Here is a 15,286-nt window from a genome sequence, read left to right as displayed (position 1 = left end):
AAAGCATTTTTCTAAACATAATCAGAGAGCAATACTTATATCTGAAGAAAATTAAAACCATCCATAAAGGATCTTAATTATTGCTTTATTTCAGTTTTGTTGAAGCTTGGTGAAAAGAGAGCATACAAAAGATTGCAGTAAATTGCTATAATAATTATGTAACAATAAAAATTTTTCAGAAGCAGGTAATTCTATAGGGCAGGATAAGATGCAATATATCTTCACCACATTTTTTTCTGGCTTTGTTTCACAAAGTAAGTGCATAGGTGGTGGCAACATAGTCTTTGCAGAAACCAGCTTAGAATTGTCAATATCATTAAGTAACTTCTCTAACAATGTATGTTTTTATGTTTAAAGGGATATTTAAACCAGTTGAACACTACTGTTTCCTGATCAAAATCCACTTGCATTTTGGGAACAGAAAAACTGCCAGTTGCTGGGAATCCTTGAACAAAATCTCTGCTTGCAAAATTTTCAGCAATATTTTCAGCCCATTTTGCAGCGATTCTTTATGACACTTTTCATGAGAGACTGTAAAATACAATTGCCCAAAATGATTAACAAATCAATTATGTTTCTGAGCCTAGTGGTTCTTCATAGCACATTTATAAATGGAAAAAAAACATGTAAATCACAATTTGTGGAAGAATGGCATACACAACCATTATCATATATGGTGAATTGGACACTAACAGAAAACATCTGCCTGGACTTCTATGGAGATTGCTTGTTTGGGGATGTAAATACTAAAATGAACACTTCAGGCAATCAAGTTATTCCCCAGATTTGCCCTTTACAAATTCAATTGGGAGACATCCTTATAATTTCTTCTGAACCATCTCTTGAAACTCCAGAAATAAATTTGATGAATGTTTCTGAAGCATCATTCATTGACTGTCTGCAAAACACCACAACTGAAGATCAGTTACTTTTTGGTTGCAAACTAAAAGGAATGCATACTGTTAATTCTCAGTGGCTGAGTGCTGGGACACATTATTTTATCACAGTAACAGCAAGTGGTCCATCACTTTGTCACCTGGGGCTACGACTAAATGTGACAGTGAAGGAACAGTTCTGCCAGGAATCTCTGAGCTCAGAATTTTGTTCTGGGCATGGCAAATGTCTTACTGAAGTTTGGAGCAAGACATACAGTTGCCATTGTCAGCCTCCATTTTTTGGAAAATATTGCCAAGAGTTTGATCCATGTTCTTATAAACTATGTGAAAATAATGGCAGTTGCATTAACAAAAGAGGAAAATTGGATAAGCAAGGATATGAATGTATCTGCTACCCACCATTTACAGGTAAGATTCTTTTAAAGTAACATAATTCTTATTAAAATAGGAAAATAAACTGAATTCATAAACTGCTACTTTCCAAAAACCAAACTACATTTCTGAAAAATTTGTAGATTTTTTAGAATGGGCTAAATTTGGATTCTGGAAACACAAAATTCCCATTAGGCATTCTTTACTTTCTTTTCTTTTTCTTTTCCTTTTTTTTTTTTTTAAATTTAAATAAGTGGTTTTTTGTTTGCTGGTGTTTTTTTGTTTGTTTTATTTTAAAGAAAGATAGAGCATGCTAGCAGTGAAGAGGAGCAGAGGGAGAGAGAGAGAGAAAGAAAATCCCAAGCAGGCTCCATACTCAGCCCATAGCCCTGTGTGGGGCTCAATCCCATGACCCGGGGATGATGACTTGAGCCAAAATCAAGAGTCGGTGCTTAACCGACTGAGCGACCCAGTGCCCCTAAAATTTTTTTAAAAGCACATATGTTTCACCCTGAAATATCTATTTTCACATATTTCCCAAAATTCATTCTTAATGTCTCATGTAGTTAAAAAACCCATTATTGGGGTGCCTGGGTAGCTCAGTCAGTTAAGTGTCTGGCTTCAGCTCAGGTCATGATCTCACGGTTCATGGATTTGAGTCCTGCATCGGGCTCTGTGCTGACAGCCAGCTCAGAGCCTGGAGTCAGCTTCAGATTCTGTGTCTACCTCCCTCTCTGATCCTCCCCTGCTCACGCTGTCTCTCTCTCTCAGAAATAAATAAAAACATAAAAAAAATTTTTTTAAACCATTATTGGAATAATATTAGTCATAGAATGAAATTGGTTTAGGGGCCTTCAACAAGGTTTTTCCTGCATGTGCCCGGCAAGACTCCATTGTAGTCAAGTTTGGAAAGGCTATCTAATAAAATGGAATGGAATATCTCAATAAATCTTTGTAGGCTCTAAAATTCACCTAAGTCAATCTTTCAGAGTAATTTTAAACTCTATAGTAAGGAAGTACAAAGACTATTTCAAAAGTTAATCCCAGAAATATCCACTGAACACCCTCTCTCTATAACGGGGATCAAATTCTCATTTGACCCTTACTGGCATCAGTTAACAAAAATGTAAGTAACTTTGACCCTCCCCAGTAATTAAAATTAAGACAGGTCAGCAAAAAGTGAAAGCACTCAAATTGCTGATTTGGGGCACATGAAAAAGCAATGTGAGAGCTCTTAAAGCATAAATTTTAGTTTGTCCAAAGAATTTTAAAGAATATTTAGGCAGAAAATTTCTACCATCTATTGGAATATTAATTGGCACATGTATTATCATATACCATGGAGTTCTAATCCAGTGGTTTTATCTTAGTTGCATAGAATGGTTTGTTTCTACCCAATGTTTATTTGTTTATTTAATAGAAACAAAGCCATAGATAATTTAAACCATTAAATGTCAAACACCATAATAGTGAGCACTAACATAATGCCTCTTTAATTATAATTGCTTTGATTTTAAGTTTCAGATGATATAGAAATATGTAGAGGTACTAAAGAAATTGAGAATATTAACTGTATTAATTTGCTAGTGATACCATAATAAAAGTACCATAGTTTTAGTGACTTCAACAACAAAACTTTATTTTCCCCCATTCTAGAAGCTAAATGTTAGAGATTATGTCCGCAAGACTGGTTTCTTCTGAGGCCTCTCTGCTTGGTTAGTAGACAGCCATGTTCTCCCTGTATCTTTCCTCTGTATATGTCTGTGTGATCCAAAATTTTTCATCTTATAAGGACATGGGCCACATTTGATTAGGTCCCACCTTAATGACCTCATTTAATTTTTATTACCTTTCTAATGATCTTGTCTCCAAATATAATTACACTGTGAGGTCCTGGAGGTCAGGATTTCAACATACGAATTTTGAGGGCTATTTGTCCCCTTACACTAAGATTGAAGTAGATTATGACCTATTGAACATTTTATTGTTAATTTAGTTTTTCTACATGGAAATATTTGGGAAAGAATTCTATTTACATAAATTTTCGTTGTGTTGGGGGTTTCCTGGAGGTAAATGAAGGAAGAAGAGTTCTGTATTAGTGAGGCAGAGATGCCAGTCTATAAAGAATTTGAAAGGAATCAGTGATGATGCCAAAACCTGCTTACAAATTAAATTAAAAATTCACTTAGAATGTAGGGGTGCCTGACCTATTGAAAATTATGTACACCTGTTTTATAGTAACATGTGTCCATTTGCCATGCCCTTGAATTTCCTAGGCATATTCTTCTACAAAGGATATTATGAGCCAACTAACTGCAGAGAAAAGTATTGTAAGAAGGTAATGGTATATGGTATTGTAGGATCACAATAGTGTGTATAGGTGAGATTTAGAAACTTGACAGAGCAGCAAGGGCAGGAAAATGTAGAGTTTAGAAGTTTGTGCATAACTTCTAAGAATCCAATATCTTTTTCTTTTTTATCCCCATATTTTTAGATTTTATTATTTTATTTTATTTTACTTTATTTTATTGTATTGTATTGTGAAAAGAACACTTAATATGACATTTGCCCTCTTAACAAATTTTTAAGTGTACAGTATATTAATGTTGACAGTAGGTACAATCTTGTATAGCAGATATCTAGAGCTTATTCCACTTGTTTGACTGATAGTTTATGCCTTGGTTCCTCTTCAGATAGTGTCAGTCTTTCACATATTCCTCTTTGGAATTATCACCTTGGCTAGGTTATAAGACTGAGACAGTATACTTTTGAATGTGTCACTTTGTAAATTACCACTGCAGTGCTACTACTCTATGTTGAATAACATATATTAATATTATCTACTGTCAAAACATGATTAACAAATTCAAATTATCATGAAAATCAACTAAATCTCAAATATCAAGAATCAGAAAAATATTTGAATATATAGTGGGAATCAAAAGATGGAAAACCTGATGTCAAATTTATTGAAATTTATTTTTGTTTCAATTTTTTTAAAGTAGGTGTGATGCTCACTGCAAGACTCACTGAGGGCCCTAACCTACCATCACAAAATCAAGTCTTCGAGATCAAGACCTGAATTACATCAGGAGTCAGACACTTAGCAACTGAGCAACTCAGACACCCATTTGTTTCAGTTTAAATACATCACCATGGCAGGGCCCCTGGGTGGCTCAGTCTGTTAAGTATACACGTGTGTATATATACATACATACATACATCCTCATGGAGTATTATTTATTAATTAGAATTACATTTGGTCAAAATTTTGATCATGATTTTTAAAGAATTTGAGGGAAATTGATGACCATAGTTAACTATATACAATGTAAATATTTTTAATTTAGTTGCAAAATTAATTTATTTTCATTTATATAGGCATAAATTATTCAGAAATTATTGGCCAATGTCAACCACATATCTGTTTCCATGGGAATCGTGGCAATATTACTGCAAATAGTTTCATCTGTGAATGTGATGAACCATTTTCAGGTAAGAAATGTGTATATAATATGCATATATACATGCATACAAATCATTTTAATTTTGTTTTATACAGTTCAAATTAAATTTGAAATGTTGCCTTTATTACTGAAAAATGCCTTTAAGCAGTGATGTCTCCAGCTACAATTAAGTACTCTTAAGAACAGTTTTATTTTTAATAACAGTCTTTTCAAAGAAAATTATTGTACCTTTATATTTGATCTCTATAAATAAAAGGAAATTCTAAAAACATACTTAATTTGATTATCTGAACATTACCAAATAATATAAGCAGAAGCTGTGTTTAGACATATATATCTGTAATAGTATGTTGCTAATACTTTTTATGAAGAATGAATATTTTTCAATGTGGTCTTATTTTATTTTTTATAAAATTATACCCAAAGTTCATTTATGATTAATAAACTTGAAAATGTTCATGCCTTCAATTGACATTTAATTATGCCATTCTTAATTGAGGATATTTTCACTGTACTGTTGAGGTTTCCTGTTTTTCTCAAAGGAAATTTGCTAAATGAAAAGTATTATCAATTCAATTGTTTTATTTTTGTTTTTGTTTTGTGTTTTCTTTTGTTTTTTTGTTTTTGAATAAAACATATAAATTAGGCTTTCTCATAGGAGCCATATTTTTATCTTGTTTCACATTATTTTCTTTGACAAATAGTTTCAAACTTATCTCATGAAATAAATGATCTCCACATATGAGTTCTTTGAATGTTTGGCTAATCTTAGGTACTGCAAAGTTGTAGGATTTCTCAAATGATTTACATTATGTTCTAATAAATAAATTTAGCCATGAAATATAGGATCTCCCTCAAATGTTGCTTTCCACAAGTCCAGTTATTCATTCCAAAGCACATTAGAGTACTTATATAATTGTGCACTTTTGAACTTACTGAATATGGTGTGTGACGACTGTATTGTGTTATGCAAAAATAAACTTTAATGTCTTTTTAAAAATAAGGACCACTCACTGAAACTTTCAAAACCTGACATTTTGTGTGATTAATTTACTAAGTTATTTGATTAAATGCTTGTTACTGGGGGCGCCTGGGTGGCTCAGTCAGTTAAATGTCCGACTTCGGCTCAGGTCATGATCTCACAGTTCGTGGGTTCGAGCCCCGCGTCGGACTCTGTGCTGACAGCCAGCTCAGAGCCTGGAGCCTGCTTCAGAGTCTGTGACTCCCTCTCTCTCTGACCCTCCCCTGATCACGCTGTCTCTCTCTCTCAGAAATAAAAAAAATAATAATTCATTAAAAAAAATAAATGCTTGTTACTGACTGAACAAGATGCAACCAAAATTTAGAGGGTTCTTTCACTAAAATGTCAAAATTTCTCAGAGGCATTTGGGTTTATTTTCAGTCACTCTTCAGGAGCTTAAACATTTCTAAACTCCAAATGTTAATGGACAGCAGCAAAAGAAAGTACATACTGCCATGTTACACTTTTTTTACTCCTCATATCAGCTTTGTCAAGAAAAATTTTCTGGTCCAATGAATATTTAAAATTATTTATAAAGTTGCAACTATACATTCTGTTTCAATTGTGTGTATATCACTAATTTTTTATTAAAATATGAATAATGTGTGCACTACAGTAAATTTCAAGTATATTTCCTTTCCAAATGGTAATTTGGCAATTGGGGGGAACTGATATCTTGGCAACATTCTGTCTTACGCTCTATGAGTGTAAACTTCTGTTACCATGTGCAAACTAGGATGACGACTCTATTAGAAAATCTTGGAACATTATAGATTGGGATATTTTTAGTACCTATTTATTGGATTATTCTGTGAATTAAAGCCATAGACAAAAATATATAGGAAACATCATATTTTTAAAATTTGTATGTATATATGTATGTATACATCAACCAGTCATCAATTAATTTAAATCAAGACTGAAAAGTAATAAGGTGTAGAGTACACTACTCCTACTTTAAAACTAGTGATCATTTAGAAAAAAAACAAATTCCTCATTTTTATTTTTANCAAGTACGGAGCTCCTTACTTCTCCGCCATCTTGCCCCCTCCCCCAAATTCCTCATTTTTAAGACATCTCAAATATTATGAGAGTATGAATAAGAATAATTACCATGAGATCAGCTACAATCTCAGACATTATAAAAGTAGAATTAATAAAGATATAATAAAAAACTGTGTGAAATTACATTCTTCAATTGGAATTACAAATTTAAAAATATTATATAAGATTTATGTATCTATTTTAAAGTGATTTGCTTTAATTTTATCGCTTTGTAAGGTTTATTGCAAAAAACTTAATGTATCTTTTTGAGCAATTCAAGGAACCATTAAAATTCTCATTCTATAGATGGTTAGTTCCTGACTTACTTTCAAACTTTTAAAATATGATTTTGATATAAGAACAAGTGATTGTCAGAAAATAAGCTCTTCAGTCTTCGTTTAGGACTAATTTACAGCTACAAAATTAATTTTAGTTTCAAGATTCAAGAAGCTTTATTGTAAGGCAAGTTGGGATCTCTGTACCTGAGATTTATGATTTAAAGAAACCATGGCATGACATTGAAGGAATAATCAATTTTTCAGGATATTATAATCTCAGGTCATAAGAGATCTAATCTGTCTAGTGGAGGATACTGTGAGACATTTCGTTAGTTTAAATCAGTTTAAATCAGAAGGTGGGCAGAATATTTTCCAATATAAAGTAGCTTTCTCCATTTTCAAAACCCCTACCAGTAAGTAGAATTTATGGAAAATAGTATTTTGTTCATGGACAGGAAAGCTAGCAGGAGCTAAATCAGATATAACATTTTTCATTTTTAATAATTGAACTTTGATCCTATTTCAAACTCAATTCTGATAAAGGTTGGGAAATTAATCTCAGTCAGTTGAACTGTAGTTCTAACCCCCTGCCATGTAGAGAATGGAACTAGTCCTTCTTCTCATAAGTGTAAGTTGTTAAATATTGTGAATAGTTAATCATATCACATGAACTGATAGCTACTCTACCTGTACACTCAACTCTGAGGCTTAGTATTCATAAGACTTGGAGTTAAAATTACGGCAAATATTAACACAAGTAAATCTAACACATTTACTAATGTACATAATTTTTTAGATGTTGACTAGGAAAGAGTTCATGTACTTTCCTCTGGATAGTTATTATTTTTACATTATCAGACTTCATTTTGTGGTATTTTTCTTCTTGATTCTCTGGTCACTGTGATCATTATCAGCATTGATGGTGACCTATGCTACAGCATAATGCACAGTAGCATAACACTAAAAAGCAAAGGTTCTGTATCTAATTATTAATATGCATGATTTACTTCGATACCCACCCTACTCCATCCTGATAAAAAACTGAAACTCATTTTTCACCTTCTGATTAGTCTTCTTTTTTGTGATCATCCTCTTTTGATTGACAAAACAATGAATCCAAGTATTCCTCATCCCACCATAAGTTGTCTGGAGACAGTCTGTGTGTCCACTAATTATCTATCTATATTATTCGCTTTGTAAATAGTAATTACTGGTAGTTATAGGTCTTAGGATGATCATGAAGATTTTTGTTTTTTATGTTGACAGATGAGAGCATAAATTGATTACTAATGAAAGGGCTTTGAATGCTCAATAAAGTGTATAATGTAGCTAAAATCATAAAACATATCTATTATGAGACTTTGGCTTTTTTTTACTATTAAATAAATATAATAGTTAACTACTATTTATCACATGCCTTTCTTTTTACCAGAAAACAAGTACATTAAATAGTTACTCTCATCTCTATTTAATGTTTGAGAAAATGGTGGAAATAAATATATAACTTGGATTTTTCTTTTTTTTACTCTAATGATATTGATCTTAAGTCAATATGTAATGTTACTGCTCTGGTTTGTTCAGTAAGAAGTTACTTAAATATTTAACAGTTAGTCAATGTCAATATATATTTGTATAGACACATAGTATCTTATACATCTTGAGAACCAGTAAGGCTTACTTGATTTGCCATTAAAAAAAATGTTTTTTTTTAATATTTATTCTTTTTCAAGAGACAGAGTGTGAGTGGGAAAAAGTCAGAGAGTGAGGGAGACACAGAATCTGAAGCAGGCTCTAGTCTCTGACCTATCAGCACAGAGCCTGATGTGGGGCTCAAACTCACAAACCGCTAGATCATGACCTTAGCCGAAGTTGGACACTTAACCAACTAAGCCACCCAGGCACTCCTGCTTTGCCATTTTTAAGTTGTCTTGCTTCATTGATTTTCATTTAATTATCCATTTTTTTCTTTTAATTTAGAGATAATTCATTGACTTGATAATATTGCCTTCTGACCTTTATTATTTCTCATACAAAGTCAGTTATTATTTGTATTATAGTTTCCTATGGATATGTCTTTTTTTCTCTAACTAATTTAGTAATTTTATATTTACTATTTTATATTTACATGCAGAGCCATGGTTTTCTTTGTATTTGTCCTCGTAGAGATTATCATACTTCTTGGATTTGTAAGGTAATGTTTTTCACCATGTTTGGAAACTTCCAGAACATTTTAAATTATTTTTTACTGTTAAAATCTCTTTCACTTTTTTTCTACAATTCCACATTTGGTAGACATCTTATTATTTTCCTGGTTGTCACTCTGGCATAATTCATTTTAGAGCAATTTTTTTTTTCTCCTTGTATCTTTCCTTCAAGGTAATTTCTATTGTTTTATTTGTTAGTTTTGTTTACTGATGCTTTCTAATTCTGGCTAGTGTTGTTCACTCTTCAAGGACTTTGTGTAGTGCGTGTGTGTGTGTTTAATATTTTTAAATTAAGATACAATTGACATATAACATCATATTAGCTTAGTTTCAGGTTTACAGCATAATGATTTGATATTTGTATATATTGTTAAATGATCAACCACAATAAATCTAGTTAACTTCCATAACCATACATAGACTTTCTTTTTCTTGTGAAGACAGTTCGTATGTTTTTATACAGTTTTATTTTCTGTGAGAAAGTTCATCTGAAAATAGCTATTCACAGTAACACGAAGTTACACAATCACCAAAGTGAATATTTATCTCAAGTGCTCTCTTGTTTATTTGTTTTCTTTTAATCTCCAAAACTTATCTCTGTTTATATTGAAACAGGTAACTTTGAAGGGAGCCTAAACAGGGTTTCAGGTAGATATCTGTTACTTTAAAACAAGTATATGTAGTTAGTCATAAAGATCAATTTCTGGTAAAGTGATCGTGACTTCATTTTACGTATGATGGTAAATATTTTTAAATGAAATTTACAACTAAAGTTGGAGCATCTTTGGTAAATGAAGCACCGTCAAGAAGCTGAACTTCTAGAGAACGAGAATTGAGTAGCTATGATAAACATATTATGTCTTGTGCAAACAATTTTACCTCATACAACCAACTTAATTTTCTATATATATATTTTTACATGCCACTTTCTTTCTCCAAAGACTACTTTTTTCCTTTACTTGTATAAATGGTAGAAAGATGGAATTGAGTTAAATTTGGTTATTAGAGTCCATAACAATGATATACAAAACTTAGTTATAAATTTTTTGATTACTTCATTTGTAATATGAAAAAATATAACATGCCTTCCTCACTTGCTGTGTCAAGAATATATGAAGAAACACAGCATAGGCGTGGTTAACATAGATTGCCAGTGGAGTTAGGCAGACTGGTGTTCCACCTCTACAATTCCCTAGCTATCTGACCTTTATAATAATATTGAAGCTCTCTAAATTTTAGTTATCTGAACTGTAAAATTACAAGAATTTAAACATTTATTCCATGTTCCCCCACCCCCGGAGGACTAAATTAAACAATCCATGTAAAGCACTTGTTAAAATGAGACACACAGTACCACTCAATTAATTTTTAGCTGTTTCTACTTTAGCTATTTTTTGATATAACTGTTCATTTGTTTTTTAAAAAAATATATTTTTTCTAATATTTATTTTTGAGAGAGAGAGAGAGAGAAAAAGGGAGAAAGAGCAAAATTTGGAGAGGGGCAGAGAGAAAGAGACAGATAATCTGAAGCAGACTCTGCACTGTCGGTGAAGAACCCCACACTGGGCTCAAACTTGCCAACTGTGAGGTCATAACCTGAGCCAAAACCAAGGGTCAGACATTTAACTGAGTAAGCCACCCAGGCACCCTTATTTTATCTTATTTTATTTTATTTTATCCTATTTTATTTTTATTTTATTTTAGAGAAAGAGCACACATGAGTGCAGGAGAGAGGCAGAAAGAAAAAGGGAACTGCAAGCAGGCTCCATTGAGCCCCTGACTTGGGGCTCAATCCCATGACCCTAGGATCATAACCTGAGCCAAAATCAAGAGTTGGAAACTCAAATAACTGAATCACCCCAGTGTCCTTCAATGTTTATTTCTTCTATTTTACTAATATAGACAAACCCGGTTTCCTTTTTTCCCCTAGCGTTTGAGTATTAATACAATTGTCTTCTATCTACTTTTATTAACTTACTTTTTTAATATTTCCTTAAGCCAATCATCTATAATCAAGTAGTTCTAGAGGTTGTCCTATGAATAAATCATAAACATTCATATTTTCCCTGCTGTTGTTCATATTTTTCATCTTCTCTAGAATGAAGACCTCCTTCCTTTCATTTACATATACAAAATTCACTTCCTTTACCCCTTCTATTGATTTACAATAGACAGCAAGGCAGCAAGGCCTACAGTTAGTCATGTTTAGAGCCCCATCTTGCAGCATATATAAGGTACTGAATAAATGTTTCATAATAAAGAAAGTTAGATACAGGGATCTATTCTTAAACTTAAAGGAATTCAAAGTATTATGATTCTCTTGTGACAGAAATACTTGAGAATAGATATCAAGCAAACTATTTTTAAAACATCTGGAGTCACAGGATTATAATCTATTACACACTCTTATTGTCATATACAGAAGGAAAATTATCACAGTTTTTACTGTGTGTTATATTAGGACACTAGAAGGAATATTGAAAGAAATATGCCGTCTCTTAAAAATGAAAGATACCGTCTTGGTACACATAACCATGTGGATAATGTGAATACCTGCTTATTTTTGACTCTCAACATGCTCAGTTTTCATACCAACTATGAAAATGGTGGGATTGCATTGTTTTTTTTGAAAGTGAAAAAAGTGTAAAAGCCACTTTTAGCCTTATAATTTTGAATGTACCACTGCCTCCCCTTGTATTATGTTGAATTGGCTATCATTAGTGGCAGATGTTCTATACATTGCAATAATACAGCCTATATGACTGTGATAAATTTTCACTTCTGATTTGTCAGTTTCAGTGACTTAAAAATCACTTGATGACTGCATGAAAATGACTGATGCTTTTTTCTATATTAAGTATTTCTGCTGGTGCAGTATAAGTCTTTTAATGAGTTCTTGAGTTCTGTTGAAGTCTGCATATTTTAATTCTTTGTTCAAGTAAACAGGTGTGACAATTTATAGAATTCCATGCAGAAACTCTCTAATTACACCATCTTGGGACTTCGAAATGTGTTTTATGGGGAAAGCTATAAACTTATTTTTCAGATACAGGAACGTTTTTTAACATATGGCTTCAACTTTTATTTAGTGAAAAATTTGAAAATAGAAATCCAGAAAGTTAAACTTACAGAATGTTTTGTCCTATAGGTAATTTTGCTAGTCTATTTTACCTGTTGATACTCAATGCTATTACATTTTTAGATGCTAGCTATGAAATTCCATTGCAAGAAATATCAAAGTATGATTATAAGCATATCTTTCAATGCATATGATCCTGCTTGATTTCTATAATTGGTTGCTTTGATTATAGTAATCAGAAATTCCGATTTTTTATGACCTTCTTCATTATGGACAGGCTTACCTTAACAACTTTATTAACTCCATACATGTTCAGGAGCATTTTTAGAAATGATCCTCCAAGGGCATTTCCTGATTCAAGACAAATATTAGCAAGTGATTATTATGTTTTGGGAGCAAAATGTGCTACAATTCTGCGGAGATCTTTATCAAGTTAAAGAGTTACTTTAAAAATAATATGAAATAATAAATTAAATTAAGATGTACATTTTAATGATATATCAATTAAATTTGTGAAGAAAGTAATTTATTTTTATGTACTTATGCATTAGATTTGAATCTGTGTCTACCTATTCATGACAGATTCATTTAGATGGCTGTACCTAAAATGATGGTGTTGGGAGAAAGATTTTCTCAACACTTCACTATTCTTCTAGTTGATTGAAGAATTAATCTGAGGTGCCTGGGTGGCTCAGTGGTTGAGCGTCCGACGTTGGCAGAGTTTGTGGGTTCGAGCCCCACATCAGGGTCTCTGCTGACTACTCAGAGCCTGAAGCCTGTTTCAGATTCTGTGTCTCCCTCTCTCTCTGCCCCTCCTCCACTCATGCTGTGTTTCTCTCTGTTGCAATAATAATAAACATTAAAAAAATAAATTAAATAAATTTAAAAAATAAAAGAATTAATTTGACATGAGAAAGATAAACAGGAGAAAAACAATTATTATGCAGAGTAGACCCAATAATGAAACTGAGACTTGAAGAAAAGATCAAGACAGGTATTTTTTATACTTTTGAGACAAAGAGACAATAAATCTGTGAGAAATTGGCAGGACAAAGATAACTTACGTTTGGGAGCTTCAGTGAATAAGAAATCTTAAACAGAATTTGGGTTGAGGTAGTAAACTAGCAAAAAGTAACAAGGATAGTTTATTTGTTTATTTTTTTAGTCTTTATTTTTTTGATTTTTTTGATGTCTTTATTTTTATTTTTGAGAGACAGAGACAGAGAGTGAGCAGGGAAGGGGCAGAGAGAGTGGGAGACACAGAATCTGAAGCAGGCTCCAGGCTCTGAGCTGGCTGTCAGCACAGAGCCTAACTGAGTGCTCAAACCCACAGACTGTGAGATCATGACCTGAGCGTAAGTCCAACGCTTAACTGTCTGAGCCACCCAGGCACCCAACAAGGATAGTTTATATGTCCTTCTTGGCTTTGAATTCCATATCTCTGGTGATAAGGTTGTCTCTTTACATTTTCGTGCAGAGAAGTTACATTTTACGTGGGAGATTCATTTCCTGCTTTATGGAGACAAAAAGAGATCAGAGTGTTCTTCTTACAATAGTTTTGTAAGTAACTTTTTAATTCAAAATATTCAACATGCCAAAGTGGCACATTTTGAGGAGACTTGTCCTTGGCCCGTACACTGGATATACCTGAACTTAGATCTTTTTAGGAGCACTTTTTATCGTTTTTATTCTGTTTTCTAACAGAACCTAAATTGTATGCATCATGGCAGATGAGCCCACTCATTGGTATTTAAGAATTGAGGTTTAACTTCAGCTAGAGGATTACAAGGAACTGAAGTTTTTCAAATGCCATCATGACTGCTTTGGGGAACCAACTGCTCTTACAAGATAGCAATTATAATATTGTTCCCCCTGAAAATTGTTCCTTAATCATCATTGCACATATAATAGGCATTGTATACATATAATGAAGAATCTCATTTGATATGGTGAAAACTAGAAAGCAAACAACACTTTTAGCTTACTGAATTCATATATTCACATTATGATATTCTTTCATTACTGTCTTCTGAGTCTAGGACACAATATTTTAATAAATTAAATTACTTTATGAAAAGGTGATAACTACGAGGTAGGCGTCTGACAGGAAGGACTGAAATTTATAAATTGAGTCTAACTAATCTTTAGGTAAGTTATAAAAACATGTAACTATTTAACTATGTAACTATTTTCACACATCAATAAACTTCTGATTAAATCTGATATGTTAATTACAGAATAGTGCATTATTCTTTTCAGTATTTTCTCGTAGAAAAATCACGTCTGGCTACATATCATTAATTAAATGTAAAATTATTTTCAAATGAACATTTTTTACCTCTCGTAGCATTTTAATACAATCAATATGTATAAATCTAACCCTATAATCTTGAGTTTTCAAGGGTTAATTTTAGAACTTTGAAACATTTTTAATGAGTAAACTCATTGCCCCAGCGAGTATATATGAAGACCAATGGTGGAAAGATTGAATATGACTGTATTGACTAACTAGTAGTTTGCTTTTATGAACAAAACCCAAGAACTCCTAATATTTGCCTAGTGTTTTAGTTTGTACGATATTTCCCTATGTAGATAACACTTAATGGTGGCAACTACCCTATGAGGGAAAAAATACAATAGTAATTAAGTACTTGATATATATCAGACAGTCCTTGATTGGATAAGTGGTTACTTCTTTCAAGATAGACATCATTACTGGGGCACCTGGGTGGCTTAGTCGGTTGAGCGTCCGAGTTTCTCTTGGGTCACGATCTCGCGGTTCGTGGGTTCGAGCCCCGCGTCGGGCTCTGTGCTGACTGCCAGCTCAGAGCCTGGAGCCTGTTTCAGTCTGTGACTCCCTCTCTCTCTGACCGTCCCCTGCTCACGCTGTCTCCCTCTCTCTCTCCTAGAAATAAATAAAACATT

General features: G+C 32.7%; 1 protein-coding gene across 1 annotated transcript in view; it reads left to right on the top strand.

Moving 5' to 3' along the window:
* The first annotated feature begins 553 nt into the window (after positions 1 to 553).
* The window catches only part of LOC144226834 (protein eyes shut homolog), a 160,674-nt gene continuing 145,941 nt past the window's right edge, over positions 554 to 15,286 (top strand). Inside the window, exons 1-2 of the mRNA XM_077758353.1 lie at positions 554 to 1,304; positions 4,650 to 4,763. Of these exons, the coding sequence (XP_077614479.1) occupies positions 554 to 1,304; positions 4,650 to 4,763 (865 nt within the window). The remainder of the gene's footprint in view (positions 1,305 to 4,649; positions 4,764 to 15,286) is intronic.

Source organism: Crocuta crocuta, unplaced genomic scaffold, assembly GCF_008692635.1.
Source record: "Crocuta crocuta isolate KB4526 unplaced genomic scaffold, BGI_CrCroc_1.0 scaffold33, whole genome shotgun sequence".
In the NCBI taxonomy this organism is placed as follows: Eukaryota; Metazoa; Chordata; class Mammalia; order Carnivora; family Hyaenidae; genus Crocuta; species Crocuta crocuta.
This window is presented reverse-complemented; position numbering and strand designations above follow the sequence as displayed.